Below are 24,748 nucleotides of genomic sequence, written 5' to 3' on the forward strand. Positions count from 1 at the left end.
ACATATTTGCAACCCCGTTTAACGTCGAACTAGCGGATGTGCCAGATGGCCTTCAACACGAAGTCATTGAGCTGCAAAACAATGACGAACTCAAAGCCAGTTTGACTGACACAAACCTGGAAAACCAGCTGCAAGTAGTGTCATCTTCACTGCCAGTTGACATGAAAAGCCTCGTCAAATATAAACTTTAAGCCATCGCATTAGAGGTGAGTTTGAACAAGTAATCATAATATTATTTACAATACTGATATTTATCTAAATAGGACTAGCAAGAAACATAAGTCATATTTAAACTATGTTGTGCAGTACATTACTGTAAGACTGGTGGGGAAGCTTTTTGCCATCAAGGGGCATTTGGATATTTCTAAATTAATTTGGGTTCATATTAAAAGTTGCTATTTTCTGCTTTCATGTTTTAATGTGACTTTAATCACTGCTATTTAATGATTAAAGTCACATTAAAACATGAAAGCAGAAAATAGCAACTTTTAATATGAACCCAAATTCATTTAGAAATATCCAAATGCCCCTTGATGGCAAAAAGCTTCCCCACCAGTCTTACAGTAATGTACTGTCATTTCTCTTCGCTTATTTCAGCTGTTCTTGCCATAATATGGACTTGGTCTTATACCAAATAGGGCTATATTCTGTATATCACCCCTACCATGTCACAACACAAATGATTGGCTCAAACACATTAAGGCAATACATTCAACAAATTAACAAGGCACATCTGTTAATTGAATTCCAAGTGACTACCCCATGAAGCTGGTTGAGAGAATGCCAAGAGTGTGCAAAGTGTGGTTACTTTGAACAATCTCAAATATATGGATTTTAACACTTTTTTGGTTACATGATGTGTTATTTTATAGTTTGTCTTCACTATTATTCTACAATGTAGAATATAGTAAAAAATAAAAACCCTTGAATGAGTGTGTCCAAACTTTGACTGGTACTGTATGTAACAAACGGGCGGCAGGGTAGCCTAGTGGTTAGAGTGTTGGACTAGTAACAGAAAGTTTGCAAGTTCAAATCCCCGAGCTGACAAGGTACAAATCTGTCGTTCTGCCCCTGAACAGGCAGTTAACCCACTGTTCCTAGACAGTCATTGAAAATAAGAATGTTCTTAACTGACTTGCCTAGTAAAATAAAAGGTAAAATAATTAAAAATGAAATCGAAGGACACAATCTACCCACATTTGCTTCATTGACATGGCAATCAGTTTGCAAAGCAGGGTAAAAGAGTCCTTTCTTAGTCATCATCGAGGCAAAATACATATATCTGTCTTTGGCCACAGCCTGCATGTCTCCCACAGTCCCATGAGACCAATCTCTTCCAGCTGAGCCACCACTGTCCATCACCAATAAGTTTGACTGCAGACATGATCCTAATTACAATGGTAGTCAGTATCTCAGATGTGTCCTTGCTATAAGACGGTGCTATTCACAAAATACATGATCACTGCACTCGCACACAAAAACTGAGACAACCAAACAAGGGTAAATACTTATAAAATGTCAATCTTTATTTAAACCCAAACGACAGCGTCCACAATGAATGCACAACATAGCAAATGGGTGACAGAATGCTAGCGTAAAAACACAGGACATATCAATTCCATTACAGTTCCAATGGGAGAAACGAGTATTAATGATTAACCACCAATTTAAAGAAATGCCACAAATGCATTTTACAGCTATATCAACTACTACACTGATGAGACACAAATACCGGTACACATTAGCAGCAATGTGTCAAAAGGAATGCCATAAATGAAATGCAGTAGAATTCACATTCTGAAGCCTTATTGGAGAGATCTGATGGGAGGGCAACCAATTCAAGCAAACAATTTAGCAGAAAACCCCTCAAAACTGACATTGTGTCCTAAAAAAAGGTGGTCCTAGGCTTACATACATACAAATTCCAACATCTTCAGGCCATCCCTATCAGTTGGTACACTTGGTCCATCAGTTATGGAGATCGCTATAGCTGTACCTCGATTCCCCTCCTTCAGGGAGCAGTAGTTAAATTCATAACTTCATGACTGGCTGGGCCAAATTGTCTGACTGTACTAGACAGGGCCGCATAAGGATGTCCATGTCATAGAATATCTACAATAGAGAGGTAATCCTCTCATCTCTGAGCAGAGCGCCAGTCTCAACCGTACATGTCCTCTCTGTCTGCGTTGTAGATCTCTCCCTCCTGCAGGGAGGCGAAGTTGAGGAAGTGAGAGGGGCGATGGACCTCGTGGTAGAACTCCTTGGGGTTGGACAGCTGCAGGTCATACTTCATGTTGGGGTCGTGGCGGACACCTGAAAGAGGAGGATGTATAATTGATACACTACATTACCAAAAGTATGGACAACCCTTCAAATTAGTGGATTTAGCTATTTTTCAGCCACAGCAGTTGCTGACAGGTGCATAAAATCGAACAAACATTGTCAGTAGAATGTCCTGTACTGAAGGGCTCAGTGACTTTCAACGTGACACCGTCATAGGATGCCAGTTTGTCAAATTTTTGCCCTGCTCGAGTTGCCCTGGTCACCTGCAAGTGCTGTTATTGTGAAGAGGAAACATCTAATAGCGACAACGGCTCATCAGCGAAGTCAAACTCAGAGAACGGGATTACCAAGTGCTGAAGCACATCAAAATCATCTGTCCTCAGTTGCAACACTCACTACCGAATTCCAAACTGCCTCTGGAAGCAACATCAGCACAATAACTGTTTGTCGGGAGCTTCATGAAATGGGTTTCCATGGCCGATCAGCCACACACACAAGCCTAAGATCACCATGCGCAATGCCAAGAATCGTCATGGTTCGCACTAGGCCCCTTAGCTCCACTGAAGGGGAATCTTAACACTACAGCATAATAACATTCCAGATGATTCTGTGCTTCCAACATTGTGGTAGGCCCTTGTTTCAGCATGACAATGCCCCTGTGCATAAAGCGAGGTCCATACAGAACACCGACTGCGAGCCAGGCCTAATCGCCCAACATCAGTGCCCGACCTCGCCAATGCTTGTGGCTGAATTGAAGCAAGTCCCCGCAGTAATGTTCCAACATCTAGTGGAATGCCTTCCCAGAAGAGTAGAGGTTGTTATGGCAGCAAAGAGGGATCAACTCCATATTAATGCCCATGATTTTGGAATAAGATGTAAGATGAGCAGGTGTCCACATACTTTTGACCATGTAGTGTATGTTGACAAACACACTGCAAGCACGTGGTTGTAAAAATGCTGAATTTTCCTAATATGCTATTTCACTGTTGTTGAATTTAATGGTTTCAAATACACTAAGATTTGAAGACACTGATAAGAGGTGAGCCATTAAACAAGATTCTCTATTTAGCATAAGTTTTAGTCTGGGAATAGGTTTTAATGTGTCTGAAATCCACCCTCAAAGCAGTGTGGGCTTAGCAGAGAATCCCGTGTTCTATGCACTACTCACCCATGAAGTTGTAGTTCCAGGAAACCTGTCCAGGCACCATGAAGAAGCCCAGGAAGCGGTCAGACAGAAGCATCTGAACCCTCTCATAGTGGGAGGGCAGGTAGCCCTTGGGGTTGTTGCCCTTGTCTGTGTTCTGTCTGCCCCACTCGTACCCACTGGGAGTCAGCTTGTAGGCCGTCAGCGTGCATGAGCCAGGAGTGAAACTGGAAATGAATAAATATACATGATGCAACTAGAATGTTAAGAAGAAGAGATGCATGTATAGGTGGACTTAATCTATGTTTACAAATGTGGTTGGGACGGTGAACTAGACTTGTGATGAATAACCTTGCACGAGTCATGAAGGCCTTCGCTCAACAGGCTAACCCAGTCTAGTGACGAGTAGACTGTCTGGATTCAAACCCAGACGGTGACACCAACCAACATACAATGCCCTCTATCATGAAGTAAAACCTTATTCAAATTAGCTGCAACAGTTGAAGTCGGAGGTTTACATACACCTTAGCCAAATACATTGAAACTCAGTTTCACAATTCCTGACATTTGATCCTAATACAAATTCCCTGTCTTAGGTCAGTTAGGTCACCACTATTTTAAGTATGTGAAATGTCAGAATAATGGTAGAGAGAATAATTTATTTCAGCCTTTATTTCTTTCATCACATTCCCAGTGGGTCAGAAGTTTACATACACTCAATTAGTATTTGGTAGCGTTGCCTTTAAATTGTTTAACTTGGGTCAACTTGGGTGAATTTTGGTCCATTCCTCCTGACAGAGCTGGTGTAACCGAGTCAGGTTTGTAGGCCTCCTTGCTCGCACACGCCTTTTCAGTTCTGCCCACAAATGTTCTATAGGAGTGAGGTCAGGGCTTTGATGGCCACTCCAATACCTTGACTTTATTATCCTTACGCCATTTTGCCACAACTTTGGAAGTATGCTTGGGGTCATTGACCATTTGGAAGACCCATTGGCGACCAAGCTTCAACTTCCTGACTGATGTCTTGAGATGTTGCTTCAATATATCCACATAATTTTCCTACATCATGATGCCATCTATTTTGTGAAGTGCACCAGTCCCTCCTGCAGAAAAAGCACCCCCACAACATGATGCTGCCACCGCCAAGCTTCACGGTTGGGATGGTGTTCTTCGGCTTGCAAACCTCCCCATTTTTCCTCCAAACATAATGATGGTCATTATGGCCAAACAGTTCTATTTTTGTTTCATCAGACCAGAGAACATTTCGCCAAAAAGTATGATCTTTGTCCCCATGTGCAGTTGCAAACCGTAGTCTGGCTTTGTTATGGTGGTTTTGGAGCAGTGGCTTCTTCCTTACTGAGCGGCCTTTCAGGTTATGCTGATATTGGACTCGTTTTACTGTGGATATAGATACTTTTGTATCCGTTTCCTCCAGCATCTTCACAAGGTCCTTTGCTGTTGTTCTGGGATTGATTTGCACTTTTCGCACCAAAGTACATTCATCTCTAGGAGACTGAACGAGTCTCCTTCCTGAGCGGTATGATGGCTGCGTGATCACATGGTGTTTATACTTGTGTACTATTGTTTGTACAGATGAACATGGTACCTTCAGATATTTGGAAATTGCTCCCAAGGATTAACCAGACTTGTGGAAGTCTACAATTTATTTTCTGAGGTCTTGGCTGATTTCTTTTGATTTTCCAATGATGTCAAGCAAAGAGGCACCGAGTTTGAAGGTAGGCCCTGAAATACATCCACAGGTACACCTCCAATTGACTCAAATTATGTCAATTATCCTATCAGAAGCTTCTAAAGCCATAATATCATTTTCTGAGATTTTCCAAGCAGTTTAAAGGCAGTCAACTTAGTGCATGTAAACTTCTGACCCACTGGAATTACTGAATCATAGCGAATGATAAGTGAAATAATCTGTCTGTGAACAATTGTTGGAAAGATTACTTGTGTCATGCACAAAGTAGATGTCCTAACCGACTTGCCAAAACTATAGTTTGTTAACAAGAAATTTGTGGAGTGGTTGAAAAACAAGTTTTAATGACTCCAACCTAAGTGTATGTAAACTTCTGACTTCAACTATATATGCAAACTCACTGCTGGTAAGTGTAAAGAAAAAAGCAAGTACAAGAATCTGGCCTACCTGCAGGTGATGATGATGGTCTTCTCTCCGTCCCAGGCGGGGTTGTCAGCCATGATCTTGGCATGGCTGGTGACGTCCTGGGGGGAGAGCTGGGGAGACTCGTTGGGCTGGGTGTGGATCCAACCCAGGGGCTCCATCTCCTGTAGGGGGGAGACAGGGTAGAGAAGAGGTGAGACACGGGAAATAGAGAGGGATGTGTGTTCTGCCCTCATCAGGAACTGAACACTTCCAATTTCAAAGGCTATGGCATACATAAAAACACAAGGAAAATGAGTCATGGTCCATGGTTAATCACTTCTAAATACTGAGACGTGATCCAGTAAACCGCATGCATTACACATGGCATCAAATCGTGTTTTTTGCATGTGTGTCCGAGTGTGTGTACATTATTCCCCAAGTCTGTACCTTGAGGTACTCGTGACCAGGCAGCTGATTGGGTAGGTGGACGGTCTGATGAGTTCCCCACTGGGGTACCATGACGATACACCTGATCTCCTTCACCTGGGGGTTGTCAGGGGGACTGGTGCCGTACAGGTAACCTGCAATCTGAAGACAGAGGAGATGCACACGCCAGCAACACACACATTCAGATTTACAGATATATAATATTATACAAGACATGACTTAAGGTCATGACCAAATAGTTCTGTTCCAGGAGCTCTTCATTCATATAAGAGGATTACAATAATAATGGGATGTTGATAGATATGAAGGTAGAGTGATTTGACTGTTTTAGCATCATGGTAGGCATTTTATCTCGAGGGTCACAAGCAGAGACAACTAGGAGAAATGTACTGTGATAAACAGGATAGACCATAGGCTACTGACTTGGGCTCGCAGGTCTGAGATGCAGATGAACTTCTTGAGGACGTTCTTGGGCAGGATGTAGGTGTAGCCTGTCTCCTTGATGTCATCAGACGACACGTAGATGTGGTTGGTCCTCAGGTGCAGGTTGGCAGCAGAGATGGCCCTGCAGGAGGACGAGGAAGAACCATGTTAGGACTTTCAGACAAGACAATAGAAACAGAAAATAATTCTTAAAAAAGGTCAAGTTATCAAAGAGCCAATATAGACGCTCTGATGTCTGAAGCTATGGCCTTGATTTTGCAACTCCCGCTTTGAGAACTATAATATACCAATCATAAAGCTCCATGTTTATTACATTCCTTTGTCAGCACCATGTGAGTGGAAGGATATATAAACCTTATTCAAATGTCACAATCATATTCTATGAGATCACTAATATTATTGTAAAAATATAGGGAAATCTACAACATTTAAAATCCAAATAGTCTCCCCCTACATACCTGACTCTCCATTCTGTCTTGGAGGAGAAGGTCTGTGTCTCGTAGTTGGAGGTTGTTGAGGTGATGATCTCGTCTCCATGTTTGTTGACTGTGCGTGTTTGCGTAGCGGTGAGCTGGGACTGCTCCTTGGTCTGCTTCTCAATCTCAGCGATCTGCTGGCGCTGCTGGGACGGAGCAGAGATCTCCATGCCCAGGATGATGTCACGGATCTCAGACTGGGTCAGAGACGCCACGTTGACGCTGGAGAGGACAAAGTTGAAGTCAGAAATGGCGGAGGGAAGTTTGGGAATGAAATGCATGCTCGCTTGCAGTGGGAATCCCAGATGCTACTTGATTCCAACAAAAATAGTCAGACGCATTTTTGCATTAGCTTATTGAGATTGTTAGAGATTTTTCTTTGAAAGTTGTTATGAAGCTTCATGCCAGCTTTTCGAAGGCCACTACAGCCACTCACTTGTTCTTCTTTCCATAGTCGGCCAGGATGAGGTCTTTAAGCTGCACCTCCACCTTGATCCACTCTTCGTCGGTCAGTGTGGGCCAGATATGGTGAGGCTCTGTGATGGTGGTCTTATCAGGCTTCAGGATCACCTTGGCACGGTCGTTGTTCACATGGAGCGCTCTTAGGATCAGGATAAGACGTGAGAATGCCTAGAGACAGGAAACAGAGCCGTACAGACACTGGTTAAACAGGGGAATGACAGAAACAGAAGAGCTTCTAGAATGAGAAACGGGACTAGACAATTATGCCATAAATATCAACATTCTTCAAGAAGCTGGCTCCTATGTATACTTTAATTATTATTATTTTTTAAAATATTTTTTTTTACATTGACCTTATCGGCTGTAATTGGTAGAAATCTCTGTTAAATTGTTTTTAGTCTCATTCTAGTATTATCGGTCACAGGAAGTGAGCTGCCACTCACAGTCTGGGAGGGGAGTGCCTTGAGCCAGTCATTCTACCAATACTACCACCATCCTGCGTAAGTCTCATTCTAAACTGTCCTCTCACTGTCAACTGCGTTTACTCTCAGAAAATTTTACGTGTGTATTTCTATGAGACAAACTGAACAAGGTCTACAGACATGTGACTAACATAAATGGAATAATGTGTCCCTGAACAAAAGGGGGGGGCAAAATCAAAAGTAACAGTCAGTATCTGCAGTGCATCACCTCCTCATGGACTGTACCAGATTTGCCCGTTCTTGCTGTGAGATGTTACCCCACTCTTTCACCAAGGCACCTGCAAGTTCCCGGACATTTTTTTTTGGGGGGGGGGGTGGCCCTAGCCCTCACCCTCCGATCCAACAGGTCCCAGACGTGCTCAATAGGATTGAGATCCGGGCTCTTCGCTGGCCATGGCAGAACATTGACATTCCTGTCTTGCAGGAAATCACACATAGAATGAGCAGTATGGCTGGTGGCATTGTCATGCTGGGAGGTCATGCCAGGATGAGCCTGCAGGAAGGGTACCACATGAGGGAGGAGGATGTCTTCCCTGTAACGCACAGCGTTGAGATTGCCTGCAATGTCAACAAGCTCAGTCCAATGATGCTGTGACACACAGCCCCAGACCATGACGGACCCTCCACCTCCAAATCGATCCCACTCCAAAGTACAGGCCTCGGTGTAACGCTCATTCCTTCTACGATAAATGCGAATTCGACCATCACTCCTGGTGAGACAAAACCGCTACTCGTCAGTGAAGAGCACTTTTTGCCAGTCCTGCCTTGTCCAGCGACGGTGGGTTCATGCCCATTGGTGATGTTGTTGCCGGTGATGTCTGGTGAGGACCTGCCTTACAACAGGCCTACAAGCCCTCAGTCCAGCCTCTCTCAGCCTATTGCGGACAGTCTGAGCACTGATGGAGGGATTGTGCGTTCCTTGTGTAACTTCGGCAGTTGTTGTTGCCATCCTGTACCTGTCCCGCAGGTGTGATGTTCGGATGTACCAATCCTGGGCAGGTGTTGTTACACGTGGTCTGCCACTGCGAGGACGATCAGATGTCCGTCCTGGCTCCCTGTAGCGCTGTCTTCGACGTCTCACAGTACGGACATTGCAATTTATTGCCCTGGCCACATCTGCAGTCCTCATGCCTCCTTGCAGCATGCCTAAGGCACGTTCACGCAGATGAGCAAGGACCCTGGGCATCGTTCTTTTGGTGTTTTTCCAGAGTCAGTAGAAAGGCCTCTTTAATGTCCTAAATTTTCACAACTGTGACCTTAATTGCCTACCGTCTGTAATCTGTTAGTGTCTTAACGTCTGTTCCACAGGTGCATGTTCGTTAATTGTTTGTGGTTCATTGAACAAGCATGGGAAACGGTGTTTAAAACCTTTACAATTAAAATCTGAAGTTATTTGGATTTTTACAAATTATCTTTGATAGACAGGGTCCTGAAAAGGGGACGTTTCTTTTTTTGCTGAGTTTAAAACAAAAAAAGTAGAAAGTAGACTCACAGTGTAGGAGGAGATGGTCTTGAGCCAGTCATCGTACAGGTTGAAGAGGACCATCTGAGGCTCAGTGGCCTTCAGGATTAGGTCTCCAAACTTCTCCACCTTCAGACAGGCCTGGAAGGGCAGCTGCAGCTCAGAGCCCTTGATCACGATGTTGGGGAAGTCCAGCAAGTGCACCTGGGAGGAGGAAGGGATAAAAAATGTTCCACATTGGTCATCTCAAGTCTTTCAATATTAATAATGTCAAATCGTATCAAAACAGATCACTGATCATCGCAATAGTTAATATTTATAATCACAGTCAAGTTCAACTGAGTCCTTTCCTTCATCTCTACTGATGTGGAAATTGGGCAGATTAATGCTATGTCTATATCAATGAGGAGTGTGAAGCGCAATCAAGCAATCGATGTGATTGTGAGTTATGGGGTCTCACCTCAAGGGGATCCAGCATGCCCTTCCTGGTGACAATGATCTGTTTGGGCTGCTCCTCCACAGGTAGGGATCGAATAAGAGCAGCCACCTCCTCAGCTGTCTTCCACTTAGCCAGCTATAAAGGGAGAGGGAACAGAGGAAGGAAAGAAAGAGGGAAGGAAACAAGGAAAGTTTATTTATTAGATTGTTTATTTAACTAGGCAAGTCAGTTAAGAACAAATTCTTATTTAGAATGACGGCCTACCCCGGCCAAACCCTAACAACGCTGGGCCAATTGTGTGCCACCCTATGGGACTCCCAGTCACGGCTGGTTGTGATACAGCCTGGAATTGAACCAGGGTCTGAGATGTAGTGCCTTAGACCCCAATGAGCACAACTAGTCTTCCATGCATATTTGTTTTGCTCCATTCCAGAGTTGTATTGCCCTGTGCATTGCTAAAGAGAGTGACAGGTATTTTTCATTTGAAGACGTACCTGTCCCAGACGTTTCTGTCCGGCCCACACAGAGGTATGGATGATCTTGAGGAAGAGCTGACCTGTCCTGGGGTTGAAGATGAAGATGGCTCCATTGATGGGCTTGGTGGTCAAGTTACCCTCAAACGTCTGCAAGGACAGAGCGGGAGTATTTACATGACTGAAGACAGAGGATGCTGAACACAGAGGCTATCTAACAGTAGTTCTTTTCACAAATGTTTAATTGTCTGAAAATGTTATACTCTGCAAAAAAAGCTATTCTAGAGGTACTGTTGTGCCAGACAGAATCTAACCCATATAATTAGAATCCCTACAACATTGACACCATCTCAGAATGTCTGTCTCCTCACTCACCTTGTGGATGGTGACACGGTAGACATTAGTGTCGTCCACAAACCAGATGATCTGATTGGAGAAGAGCTCTCCGTAGTTCTGGGAGGACAGGTAGGGCTCAGTGGGCTCTGAGGAGTAGAGCTGCAGACCCTTACGGATGCGCTCCCTCAGGACGTACAGAGCAGGGTTGGCCTTCATGATCTTAGCCATGGCCTGCTGGATAAGAGGCTTGCCTCCCGGGAACCAGTTACCGTACCCACTGGAGGGAGGAGAGAAAAGAGGGTGGATGATGAGTTCTTATGTTATGTAACAGACGTAAACAAACACGTGTTCAATAACCCCCTTTAAGTTGAGGGAAACGGTTGACAAACAAGACTACTAGCTACGCTAACAAAACTTCATCACTTATGTGGACATTAGTGGAAATGCTAGAACTCATGTCAACAGGCTAGAACATTTCTCCATTACTTATCATGCAGACATTAGCAGAAATGTTAGCGTAGCTATGGTAACCTGTGGAGGTTGTAGGCCAGGTCGATGGCGATGAGCACCCCGGTGGGGGAGGGGTAGATGCTCATGTTGTCGGTGGTGTAGTCCAGGAACTTGGCTCTGGCGTAGCGCTCAATGTCATGAGAGTCGTAGTCTCCCCAGCGAAGCTGTATGTCGATCCAGTACTTCTGGGTGGTGGTGCTGTCCATCACGTCCCTGAAGAGAGGTCAAGGGTGAATTAGTACTAAGAAAGAAATAATGTCTTTATAAATTGCAAGAAGAACTTGGCTTCTTGTCAAACTTTTTTGTTTGGAAGCTGCTTCCATTTTGAGGGCATATTAAAAATGGATATCTGCGAAACATCGTTCATATCCAACTAAGGAAAGGCTTCAGCGTTAACCTGATACAAAGTTGAAAAGACTGTAGTGTCGTACTTTGAGTCAGCGAGCAGCGAGGGGCGTGAGACGTTCCACTTGTAGGAGGCGAAGAGTAGTATGTCGGCGCAGGAGGAGTTCATCTTGTAGGACTTCCTGGGGTGAATTGTTTCCTTCTGCACTGTCTCAATCTCCAGGGCATCCAGCTCCTGGTCAAACACCTACATAGACAGAGGGAATTCATTATTTTCTGGAAAAGTTTTTATACAATCAAAATGGACTTTTCAACCACGTTGTTTTGTGATGTTGGTAGAGAATGTCCTTTAAAGAAATGCAGTGACATTTGTTTTTTGCTGCCCGGAAAGGCAGTGTAGGCAAAGGTACACAAAACTTATCATTGGAGTGTACACTTATGTCTCAGAGTCATCAGACGTCCTGGGATCCCTGATTGAACCAAATACATCAAGCTGAGATATAAGCTCCTAGTAACGTGCCTGACAGAGATCCATGACGACGCTCTCGTGGATCTTCTGCCACAAGTGAGCCCTGAAGATCTGGATAAGGGAGATCTTCAGGGTGGGGATCTTTCCGTGCATAAAGATCCCGGTCAGATCCAGCTGCACCTGGAAACCCACGTACACCTAGAGAGGACAGAGTACGGAGCGGAATTGTGAGTGTTAAGAGTAGCAAAACAACATCTGGGAAATGCATCCGTGTGCGTGTAGTCGGGTACTCACGTTGGCCCTGTTGATGGTGGGAGACCACCAGAGGGTGAAGCGACGGTTGGGGATCTGGTTCAGACCAGATCTCTGGGCGTTGGTCAGCTTCTTCCATTTCATGGACTCCTCAAAGCCACTGGCCTTCTCCCTGTGGTGAAGTGGAGATGAGGTTGGAGGTTAGCGAGGTAAAAAACCCATACCTCACATCTACATTACTGATGTTATACTGTGTCTTTGAGCATGCATACCACAAATACTTTTGAAAAAAAGAGTGTGCAAAGCAGTGGCTTCTTTGAAGACACTCAAATATGAAACATTTTGATTTGTTTTAATTTTTGATGATTCCATGTGTTATTTCATAGGTTTGAGGTCTTCACTATTATTCTACAGGGTAGAAAATAGTAAAAATAAAGAAAAACCCTGGAATGAGTAGGTGTGTCTAAACTTTTGACCGGTAGTATATGTACGCACACACACGCAATAATAACAATTAAGTCATATAGTGAATGAGTGTGTGGTACTGACCAGAAGAGACCCTCCCAGGTGGGGAAGTAGGTCCCTTTGAAGAGCGTGTGTTCCAGGATGCCCTCCACCCCTCCCAGAGCCTGGATCATGTCTGTCCTGTAGTTGTTGAGGTTCCACAACTTCCCGTCGTGCCGCTGGTGGGTCCACCAGAACGGGTTCTGCTTCAGAACCTACGGGACAATCAGACAGACTAGAGTTAATGTTCTGCTTCACAACCTAGGATACTATGAGAAAGAGCATAGCATTATTGTTTGGACAAATGCTTAAGGCATTTACCAGAATTGAAATGTATTTGTAATTTATTTGTAAATGTCCAAGTAAATCTTTCGTTAAGAGCACATATTTCTTTTAAAATCTGCAGTACCCACTGGTCCGTGTCTTACCTGGTACTGTTTGAAGTCAGTGCGGACCCTCCAGCCCTTGTCGTAGGCCAGCGTGTGTCTGTCCTTCTGGAACAGGGTGTTGATACGGGGGATACCTCTGTCCCAAGAGTCCTCCAAGTCCTCCAGGGTCAGACGCCTAACAGGGACAACACATCATCAACTCTCATCGTCCTAAGCCTCTGAACCATTTGACCATCTGGTTACAGACTATGCAGCTAAACCTGGGTTTACACCCCACCAAGTGTTCTCCTTAGAAAAACCTCAAAATGTTGAGTTACACATTCTGGCATGCACCAAAATATTCATGTGGAGCCACCCGTGCAATGTGTGATTGAGTACGCCGAGTGGAGCTTAAATCTAGCCTACATGGGAACAAGGGGTTAGATTTGAGATAGGACAACTGTCTTGCCTGTGTAGGTGTTCAGTACCTGTTCTGTGCGATAGCCTCCTGTCTCTTCAGGGCGTACTCTGCCCAGACTCTCTGGGAGTCGATGAACTCACTCTCCCAGGGCTGGATGTAACGGTACAGGTTAGGAATCAGCTGGTCCTCCTCGTGGCTCATACCGGACCGGAAATGGGTGATGCCAACGTCAGTCTGCTTCGACCACCTGAGGGAGGGGGGCAGGACAAGAAGGGTTAGTGGCAGGAAGGAAATCTTGCATCTAACTTGTAATTTAAAACATGTATCAATCGGTAATGGTGACATTTCAGGGAGGCAGTAATGTAGCCAGGTCTATCTTCATTAGTTACTAGTTCATTAGTTATTCGATAACTAGAAATGTTATATCGTTATCCAGCTCAGAGGCTTACATTGAAGGTTATCAAAGCTTTCAGCAAGTTGACTTTGTTAACCTCATACAGGAACTTCTATGGCCCGGTCTAGACAAATCTTAGCTTCTACATATTCTGCGTTTTGCGCTTACCTCAGATCCGACTGTGGGATGAGGACGTGTCCCATGGAAAGCATGCCCAGCCCTCCCAGCTCCTTGGGGGTGTAGAAAACGACAGGGGGGAAGCGACTGGGCATCTTGGAGTTGAGGCCAATCTTGATACGGGTCTGGATCTTGTTCTCACACTTCACCAGCAGGTCCAGCAGCTCCTGGGTGTTGACCACCGCCTCGCGGAAGTACGTCATCAGACCGATCAGAGCCGTGTTCCACTTGTTCACAATCTGACGGGATATAAAATTATTTCAACATTAGAACAGTTCTCATAACTCAAACTATTTATGAACCCAACTCATGATTCAATTTAATACATTTCTTTAGTTGGTATACTTCTATACACAATTATATTTAAATGTGAGAAAAACAACCTCGGTGAAGAAAGGAATAGTGGTTTTGTAAAGGAGTTACCTTGGTGAAGGTGGTGGATCCTGAGGCCATGAGTATCTGTCGGACTCTGTTGTGGAACCGCTGCATGGACTCATCATCCACACGCAGGAAACACTGGGCCGTACGCTCTTTGGTCACCTACATACAGACGGAGACACAGATGGACACAGTAAGCACAGCGATCTCACCACATTTATCCTACAGTTGAAGGGAGTTTCCCCAAAAATAGTGTTCAAGCGATTCATAAAACTTTAGTACAAGGGACAAAAGTGTAGCAGTGTATCAGTTCCAGTCAACCACGGTGATGAAGGTCTGACCGTATCGGGTGGAGGCTGTCATGATTGTTTAGCATGCCACTGTTCCCCTGTATCACCATGGAGACGCAGGACAGGGTCAACTGGTGTGCGTACAAACCAAGTAACATCACCCTTCCTCAGTCCCCTCACCTCGTTCTGCAGGTTCCAGACGCCGTCCTTGTGGGTGAACTCCTCGTAGCTGGTGCGACACTTGGGCAGGATGCGGCACTCGAAGCCACACATGTTGAAGAGCAGGTTAGGGTTGTCTTTGCTGTAGACGGACACAAAGCTGTTCTCCCATTGGACCGTGGTCACAGAGCGAGGCAGGCGGTTCTTAATGTCCCAGAACACAGCACGACCCCTGGGCGGTTAGACAGGGAGGAACCACTATTATTTCACAAGTATAGCAGGGAAAATAACATGTGCAGGTCTCACGTCAGTACATCTCACACAAGGACTGCATTATTTTCTCAGCTACACCACTACGGTTCCATATCAACTCCATCTTAAAGAACTAACAACGGGGGGACGACTCACAGGTTGACGTCGTGCTTCATCAGTCTCATCCTGGCGTCTCTGGGCCAGCACTTCTTGTTGTTGTAGCCCACAATGTTCTCATTGTTGGGGTCAGGGTGCTCCGTCAGGTACCTCTGGATCAGGTCCCTGGCCTCATCAGCTGAGAACCTGGAAGGAGATAGAAGGAGGACATGTCAACCACTGAGCTTCTACAGATACCTACATGGATAAGTCTAAACGGTTAGTCTGAACCAAGTAAAACTTTGTGTGCGTGTCTCCTGCTCCTACTCAGGTATTTGATGTAGAGTCAGTTAAGGAGTACTACGTCCTATCTAAGGTGTGGTCTAATTTGTGTACCTGAAAAAGATGTGTATGCGGTCGATGTATCTGCAGTAGAGGCGGATGGGGTGGGCGCTCTCTGTGGCTGTATCTTGGAAGGACAGGAAGTCATTGGGCATCTGAGGGGGTCCGGCCATCTCACTGGCCCGGTGGAGGCCCAGCACCAACAGGTCCATGACGAGGCCGTAGTACTGCACGATGAACGAGGCAAACTGCAGACCACGGATGATACCGTACGAGTTGGTGTGGTTCATGTCCTGGGATGGGAGAGAGGAAGGATATGACGTTGGGTCTATATATATACGCAACTAAACAGTTAGTAGAGAAGAGTGAAGTACAAGGTATGAAATCGAACAATGCCATCGTTGAACAACAAAAAGATATTCACAATGCAAATACAATATCTTCCTCATTGCTTTTGAATGAGGAAAATTGGAATCTCAGTTCACTTCATGATTTGACTGACATGTAATTGATCTAAACCCTGCACAACAAACCCATCTTCAAGATGGCAAGGTGTTCTCACCTTGTAGTTGATGACCACGTTGTTCTTGGCGGTCATGTAGTCAGCGATGTTGTGGTCCACGATGAGACGCAGCAGTCTGTTGAGCAGCGTCAGATCTATTTTCTCATACATCTTCTCATAGCGAGACTCCAGCATCACGTTACACTCTCCCTCCATCGTCTCCCACACATCCTGCAGGTTGTTGATGCCTGGCAACAAAACATAGGGTACAAACAGTGTTTTTGGCCATCATTAATGGATATATAATGAAAGCGTCTAACAGAAACAATTGAAGTGGTTGTAGATACGTTTTCCTATTATACAATATGCATTGGCTTTGTGAATACACATATACAACTGCTATAAGCAACACTCAACATTTTGGTACTTTTGAAAGCAATGTTGTCTACCCAACATAGTCCTCACCTTGGCACCACTTGTAGACAAGGAGTGGAGGAGGCTCTGTGTCAGCTGGTTTGATCCAGGGGGGGAAGAGACGTCGTTTGTCAGCCTCATACCACAGGTACTGGTCCAGGTAGGCATCTGTGATCTTCTCCAGGGGCTCCACGTCATACACAGGCACCAGGTGGCTGTACAGGTCCATGAACTCTATGCCCACCTAGAGAGGAGAATAGGTGATTGTTAAGTTCATAGAACAGAGATAGATTTGGGTATTGATACAGTTGTCCTTGTCAACTGAAAGTTCAAATAATCTCCATCTCGTTGGGGGGAACCTAGAGGTTAACTTGTGTTTTCAGAGTAACTTAAGTTGCTAATAAACCGATCATGAGACAAAAATCTCAGTGTGTATATAGAGGTGGTCCTGGGACTAACCTCCTTGAAGGCTCTCTGTGTGAGCAGGTGACGTTTGATTCTGGACAGGGCCTCGTGAGGGTTGTCATAAGCCTGTTCTATCAGCCCCAACTCCTCTCTCTGGGACTGGTTCAGCCTGGACTTCACACTGGGAAGAGAAAACAACCACACAATTAAGTCATTGCAAGATCAAATAAATAACATACCTCAGCAGAAAGAATCTACAGGCATCTCATCACCCAATAAGCTATCCAAGGTAGCATTACAGTACATGTTCCCTAACAGGAGGCTACAGGGAGTTAGTGTGTTACCTGTAGGCCTCTTTGAGCCTCTCCAGGGCCAGGATGAGCAGCTTGGTGTCGTGTTTGTAGGACAGTGGGGGGAAGGGGATGGGGGAGAAGCGTCTGCTCTCCAGCCAGTGGACTGTGGTGGTGTAGATGGCCACAGCCTCCTCTGCTGTGATGTATGGACCATCCTGGGGGAGACAGATTATATATTATACACACTGCTCTAAATGGATATGGCAATATGAAGTCATAGGAACCAAGTTACCAGTTTTTAAACAAATAATAAGTACACCTTTAAATTTTAGAAAAAGACAAACAAGTGTCAGAGTATTATACTACCGACTCAGCCTGTTCTTGAGAGACTGGTGGCCCTGTTAACTCTGCTGGTTTGCTGTTGCATATCTGAATTGTCTACACTTCTCACAGCAGAGTAGGTAGTTGCACCATAGAGATAAAACTGTGTTTTACTTCCATGGTTGCATCAGCTATGCAGTTACCTAGTGCATTCTTTCCCATAAATGAGGACCACAGTGTGCATTGTATTACCTTCAGGTAGTTGTGCTGCCTCTCCTGCTCAGCCTTCAGGTACAGACGGGTCAGTCTGCCCAGGTTCTTCTTGCACACAGTTTTGTCCACGGTGGCGCCGCGCCTGATTCGCTCGCGGTTATAGTGGGCCGTGTTGGTCCACCAATCAGCTTTGGCCTTCACATACCGTAGGATCATGTTCTCGATGGGGGTGGGCAGGCCTGGGACCTGGAGGGAGGACACGGATTAGACAGGTCAAAAGCTGTCAGTACTGGATAGGTGTAAATGAAGTACCTTCCAGGGAATCAAATTGTGTTTATTACTTACAATATTGTTATTGCTGATGACAACTGCGTTTGATGAAAGATTATATTTCTATAACATTTCACCAATAAATACTCTTAAAGCAATCATCTACTCTGCATTCCCTGAACTGCCCCTACCTTTTCAGCAGTCAAACCAAGCACACACCCCTGGAATGAAGCCCCAACATTCCTTTCCCTCTATATGCTGCCTCCTCATCCCTATACATCCCCTCTATGACATCATACCTTCCAGGGAATGTTGGCCTTCCAGCAGCGCCACGACTCAGACAGGTGCTGCAGGATGGTTCTGGCCTTGTTCTGCTTGATGCCCTCAGGCATCATATCCAGGATGTCGTGCATCACAGCCGCACGCAGCTCTAGGTCAAAGTGGGACTCCACGCGCTGCTTCGTCACAGTCTTCGCCACGCCCTTGGAGTGACGACCTGTTGAAGGGGACATTCATGATTGGTTGATAGACTAATTGAGAACACAATAGGTACAAGAGCTTCTCATGTGAGTAAATCAATGATCCATAGTTAATTCATCACGGTTTTCTTATCATCACAGTCCTCCCTTTTCATAACCCTTCACACATACACATCTTACAACTGCTCAAGGACACAAAAACAACTTGGCAAACGAGTAGTTCATTGATGGGCCATATCGCATCAGTTGATAATGATTAATTTCAGACAAACAATTCTAACATGACCTATGACAAAGGGGAAGCCTTACCTTCGAACTGCCTGGCCAGCAGGTTGCCGAGCCATCTCTCTAGCAGGGGGGTGATGCCCCTCATGAAGAACAGCCATACCCTCCATCCTGGGGCCCAGAACCCACAGCCTGGACCCTTACCCACCGGACCCTGAGAACACACAGGAAAACACATACCTTCAACAACAAACTCAGGCTTTAGTTCTGTCCCAAAATAACCACCAATACATTATTAGGGCAGGTGTGTTACTTAGTGTCTTCAGACATATTTACTTTACTAAATCTGCAATAAAGGTAATGTTTGTGTGCATTTACATAGATCTGTCTCTGTGGGTATACTCAGTACTCACAGTATTGAAGCGGTAGTAGATGAGGTGCTTGAGGTCCTTGCACATGCGGATCTGTCTCATCAGCTTGTACTTGTAGCGGTACATGCCAGTCAGCTGGCCCACGTGGGCAAAGATGTACTGCAGCCCGTCTGACAACTACAGACCAAGGAGGAAGTAGGGAGAAACAATAAATATTAGGAAAGACTTTAAATTGAAATAGGTTTGACTCATTTGATAAAAACAGGTACTTCCTGGTGACTCGAAATGACAACGACAAAGTTCCAGTTTAACAACGTTTACTAAACTGTATTAGCATACTACAATGTTGCCATTGCACTCAGGCCAGGTTCATCAACAACGAGACTGCTGCACAGGTGCACTAATAACAGAGAGATAGCCCCGTAATAACAGAAATAAAGGGATACTTAAAACATGACATTAACACTTCCAACTGTGAGCCAAAATCAAATCATACCATTTAAACACCACATAAAAAATATTTTATTTGAGCTTTAATGTGATTCAAATGTGTGTTACTGACCTGGAAAGCATCCACATTGCCCAGTCTGTACTGTACGTGGCTGTCCACCACCAGCTTGCTGAGACGCAGCACCTCTCTGCACAGATGGAAGGCATTCCCGAACCTGGACTTCTTACGTTCCTGAAGGGACAGACACCACGGGCGCATTCAGCATGGTACAACATTGTGGAACTCGTTTAGATAGAACTGCCATGATTCTACTTGTCAAAGAGGCATGTTCGTTCTATATATCATATTTCTATCTGCAACGTTCCAAAGTTTGCCTACTGAACGTGGCCCCGAAAACCCCTAAACTGTTAACTCAGTACAGGTCAGATAAAAAAATGATTGCAATGTAGCATGACACAAGCACCCCTTGATATTGAGCTACTACAGATTAGGATTTAGTTATGCAATTTAGACAACTAAGTAAGACGGGCCATGGTAAGCCGAGGCAAGGTGTTGTTTTTGGACCAGACTTGGGTCTACTTTGCTCTGCTCTGCCAATTTGTAAGTCGCTCTGGATAAGAGCGTCTGCTAAATGACTTAAATGTAATGTCTTGCACCTTTTTACATCAGCTGGCATCTGGTTTGACTGGTTACCTTTGTGGTGAGGGTCTTGACAGGCTTGAGGTTGAAGTTGTAATCCAGGTGCAGGTAGTTGAGGTTCTTGCGGTGGATGAGCAGGTTCAGCATGTTGTATCCCTGTCTGCACACCTGCAGGCCCACCTCCACCCAGTCCAGCTTAGTCGACTGGAAGAACTTGGTGGCTTTGAAGGAACGGAACAAGTACCTGTAGGGGAGGACAGAAGAGGCTGGTCAGGTTGTTGTACAAAATGGTGCTGCAAATAATAGTACATTTCAGTTATTTTTCCGTATGAAACACCAAATAACAAACATTGCCGAAATTCATGGTTCGTATGGTAATTTAAGAAGAACTTGAGAATCATCATTGATGCTTACCTCTTCTTCTGGGCCTTGGGTGGTCTGTGTTTGAGAGCGTTGAGTACGTAGTACTTGAGCAATTTCTGGTAAGACACACGCACCTTCACTGGCTGGCCGGCCGGGCAGTGCTCACGATACCTGATAGGGGAGGCAGTCAGGCAGACACTCACTAATTAGATTTTAATTCTGTATTAATATGCCATCTTTATTAGGTTTACAATATCAGCAGAGACAAGAGTTCACAGATATAGCAGTCATCTTCAGTCATTACAGGTCTATGTAGGACAAGTTACTTAGTTTTATCGTATTAGAGAAATGTTTCCAATAACTTACCTAATTAAAAAAGGCAATAAATAATTTTATACAGCAACAACAATTCCCATACTACATCTACATTACCAAATCATGTTCTTTGAGTGTATCCTCACCAGTTCTTGATGAGTGGGATGTCAATGGCCCGCCTGGTCCTCCCAGATCGCAGATTGAAGGGGCGTGGCGCCCAGAGCAGAGCGATTCCATTGGCTGTGTTGTCTGTGTAGAGGGGCGTCTCCTTCAGGAAGGGCTCCACGTACTCTGGAAGCTCAAACTCCTCGTCATCATCTGGCAGAGGCTCCTGACTCTGTGTGAGTATGTGTGAAAGAGCGAGTGAGGGGACAGCAACAAGAGCACACACACTGCAATATAGATATCCACTATTAGTTGACTTTCCCATTCTCCCATTCTCAAAATAAGTCTTTGAATGCTGATGGACTAACTGCAACACAGGTTCAGCTCAACCAGTAATCCACCATTCAATTCTCCTTCGGTCGTTACTCACTTGCATTGGTTTGCTTGCCTTTGTAGGAGGGCTAGTAGCCAGGTAGATATCATTTTAGAAAACATTTTTGTTCCCTAGACAGAGTTAAAGGCACTGCTGGGGCAGGGTTCATAACAATTCAAGAGAACTTTGTCCCCGAAGGCAATTTGGCTGCAGTGCATTACGTACAGTACACTAAAAACAACACATACCTTGACTGAGTGTCTGTGGGAGATGGGGTTGATCAGGGGGTCAAAGTAGAACGCTGGCAAATCAGGATCCTCAGTCTTGATGAAAACCACGTTGGGAGTGTGGTACCTACATAAACACTAGTTAGCATTGGTGGTGTATCACCCAAATGTGTGCATATCAAAAGGTTTACATTTCAAGGAGTCTGGGAGGTTGTTCTGGGGCCTGTATGAGATTGTCAGTAGAGGGCATATTTCTCACCAGGTAAGGTGAACGTGGTGGGGAAGGTTGTTGTACAGGTATGGGAAGGCAATCTTGTACTCCGTCCTGATTGGCTGTCTGATGATAATCTTGTTGATGTCGTTGAACTCGTTCCAGTCTTCATCTCTGAGATGGGAGAAGAGAGTTCAGGAACAGATACATCAACAGTGCCCAAAAGCCACCACATGGTAGACAGTACTAGGCTACTACCACTAAGGGGTAACAGCCGAAAGACCCATACTCTTACTGGAGGTTGATGTCCCTAACTAGGGGTTCAAACTTGGGTCCCCCAGGGATGGCCATGTTGAGGGCCTTGGAGGTAAAGAAGGCCTTCAGGTCAAACAGGTAGAAATAGTTGTAGTCCACAAGGTCAGTCAGCAGCTGGTTGGCCAGACGGTACAGCGTGGACATCATGGGCAGGGTGAACTGCCAACGCCTGTACGTGGTCCCGTTCACATACCTGGAGTTGGAGGGAAGAGGAAGGCAGGTTCATACAAGGACGAGAAGAAAATTGACATCAATTTCAGTCATGTTTTGTCTTGAAGAATACTTGACTGATTTCAACTTACCCAGAACATGTGCTAAACCAACCAAGACTTGTGTTTAAATATTGTGGCCTACGTTAATAGGTTTCAGGTCTTTGGTACACTGTGATAATGTTCTGATGACCACCAGGCAATAGTATAAACAATGCTTATTTGAAAATAGAGCAAAACTCTGTGTGCAGGTGTCCTTTCTGCATCAGGACCATCCAGAGAGAAAACAAAACAGGTTTTGCTGTGACTCACTTGTTGGTGTCCTTAAGGGGCTGGTGCTCATAGAGCCACTCCGCCACAGAGGAGTCCTCTTCTGCATCCAGCTCCATCTGGATGGCCTCCAGCGGCTCCACATCCAGGATGTTATCAGCGTAGTCCAGCGGAGGTTCCTCGTCATCAAAGGGAGGGAAACGCATACGCTTGAAGTGACGACGGTCCCTTTTCTCACGGCGCATCATGATCCACATGGCGCTATGAAGAGAAGAGAGAACAAGGATCATCTAGGTGGTTTGAGGCATCTATGGCTAACTCTAGTTTCTAACAATTCGTAGAGAGGACTTTGTGGAAACTAGGCATGCTTCAATCCAAAAACAGACCTCAATTGTTACTTCACTTTAAATATATACAAAAACAGAAATAAAAAATAGCTTGAACAGAATATTAACCCGTCTCACCCCCACTGGGCGATGTAGACAGGCTCTATGACCCAGGGGATCTCGTTGACGAAGGAGATGGCTCCAGTGATGTGGTATAGAACAGGCACGTCTCTGATCTGCTCCCAAGGCATGGGCATGTTCTCCAGTAGCTTCAGCACCGCGTGGGGCATGTACTTCAGGGCTCTGTGGAGAAGACCGCACAAAGAGGGAAGGGAAGTGAGGAAGAGGTGTGTGAGTGTTGGGAGATGGATGAAAAGAGGAAAGGGAGAGGGGCATGGTTAGCAAACTACAATTGTTTTAATTATTGTGATAGGTTTATGTTTTACCAGTACAGCATACCACCACTATTTATTTTGCAGGGACACCGTACCACCGTACATTCACCCCTGGATATCATACACAACATTTTCCAAATTCTTCTCAAAATCCCCAGAGTTCCATAGAGACACTGAGAAGTTGCTTCATACCCCAGGTAGACCCTCTTGTCGTGACGGAACTTCCTGTTGGTCATGTCACCGTGGTCCCTGATGATCTTACGGACATGCTCAGGTGGCATGTCTTCCTTCTGGGCGTCAACAAACCCAAACTTCCTCTTCTCAGAGTAGCGCTTCGCCTGCAACTGCTGCCATTTTCTGGCTGTTGTATTGTGAAAATAACAATCAATAATGGTTGAATTATAGTTTCATGCAATGGAATTTTCTATTTCATGAATTGAATAACCACCCCATGGAAATCCTTGGCAAAGAGGCAATGAAATGTTATGGTTTTTGGTAGATGACAGACACATGAGGCCAGTCCAGTAGCTGTACATTAGATAAAACACATTGATCAAACGTTCCCCTTGTGCTGAACCCACCTTTCTCTTGCAGTTTTTCCTCAGACATGTAATCTGGAACCTGGGCTGGAGGGTGGATACCTGGGGGCATTCCACCAGGTACCCCTCGATAAGGGAATGCAGCTGCCATTGCGGCTCACAACTACAAATATTTATAATTTAAAATAATAAAAGGGTCAAACAATAATCATGTATTATTAGTTAGGTAGTACTTCAGCAACGAACATAGTCCATGAGTGTCAATAACAAGTTTACATCAGCTTACTGTGCTCAATTCATCATGAAATGTTTCGATTTACTAACACGTTTACAATGGCTGCTGTTTTCTGGTAAATATAAATCAACTAAATCAACTAAGAGTAATTGTGTCAATATTTCATAATGTTAGCTAACAGGTGAAATCTTGAGCAGTGCAAAATCTGGAAAGCTAGCTTGGTCGCTGGCTAGCTAACTTAATTAGCGGATGTTTTATAACGTTAGCTGTAGCACGCGTACAAATTCAAGTGTGTCGTTAGCACACACAATGGGGAAAAGCACAGGTGGGCAAATTAATTGACCAATCGATTAATACAATTCTAACCTATCATACGTGAGTTGATTTACCTAACTAACGTTAGTTGGCTAGTCTTTATTAGTTGGGCAACAACTTTTTTTTGTGAAGGCCCAGAATGAAAATGCTAACGTTAGTCTGCTAATGCTAACCGGATCAATTGCACAACCAGAGGACCTGGCAAAACGTACCTCCTCCACGTCCAGGGCAACTGCTTTGTATTGAAAATAGCCTCGATTTGCACACGATTATAACAACATCTCTCGGTAAAGAATTATATGAACTTTTTCCTGCTTTCACGATTGTGTTGATTAGCCTTCCTCCTGCCCAACGCACGCAGTGTAAACGACACCGCACGTTGCGCGCACTTCCCGTGAATTCACGAACGTACAGTACGCTGTTTGATGGCTTTCGAACAACACAAACAA

The 24,748-nt window shown here is 44.8% G+C and overlaps 1 protein-coding gene across 1 annotated transcript; it reads right to left on the bottom strand.

Moving 5' to 3' along the window:
* Positions 1 to 1,505: 1,505 nt before the first annotated feature.
* On the bottom strand, positions 1,506 to 24,674 carry prpf8 (pre-mRNA processing factor 8). The gene is made up of 43 exons (XM_035759602.2): positions 24,512 to 24,674; positions 23,792 to 23,912; positions 23,403 to 23,571; positions 22,954 to 23,118; positions 22,532 to 22,750; positions 21,991 to 22,203; positions 21,744 to 21,869; positions 21,506 to 21,611; positions 20,926 to 21,116; positions 20,516 to 20,635; positions 20,156 to 20,345; positions 19,574 to 19,693; positions 19,054 to 19,188; positions 18,725 to 18,854; positions 18,236 to 18,432; positions 17,706 to 17,912; positions 17,184 to 17,347; positions 16,894 to 17,020; positions 16,486 to 16,678; positions 16,081 to 16,268; positions 15,573 to 15,811; positions 15,237 to 15,383; positions 14,850 to 15,060; positions 14,425 to 14,541; positions 13,993 to 14,240; positions 13,498 to 13,677; positions 13,070 to 13,205; positions 12,687 to 12,856; positions 12,180 to 12,309; positions 11,937 to 12,083; positions 11,503 to 11,663; positions 11,093 to 11,284; positions 10,601 to 10,838; positions 10,247 to 10,375; positions 9,774 to 9,887; positions 9,344 to 9,517; positions 7,344 to 7,537; positions 6,890 to 7,129; positions 6,411 to 6,552; positions 5,988 to 6,128; positions 5,583 to 5,722; positions 3,452 to 3,654; positions 1,506 to 2,313 (listed from the first exon to the last, which is right to left on the bottom strand). Exons 2-43 carry the CDS (start codon positions 23,898 to 23,900, stop codon positions 2,159 to 2,161), a joined length of 7,017 nt encoding a protein of 2,338 aa, XP_035615495.1. The 5' UTR covers positions 23,901 to 23,912; positions 24,512 to 24,674; the 3' UTR covers positions 1,506 to 2,158.
* Between the last annotated feature and the right edge of the window lie 74 nt (positions 24,675 to 24,748).

The sequence above is a fragment of the Oncorhynchus keta genome, chromosome 1 (assembly GCF_023373465.1).
Source record: "Oncorhynchus keta strain PuntledgeMale-10-30-2019 chromosome 1, Oket_V2, whole genome shotgun sequence".
Lineage (NCBI taxonomy): Eukaryota > Metazoa > Chordata > Actinopteri > Salmoniformes > Salmonidae > Oncorhynchus > Oncorhynchus keta.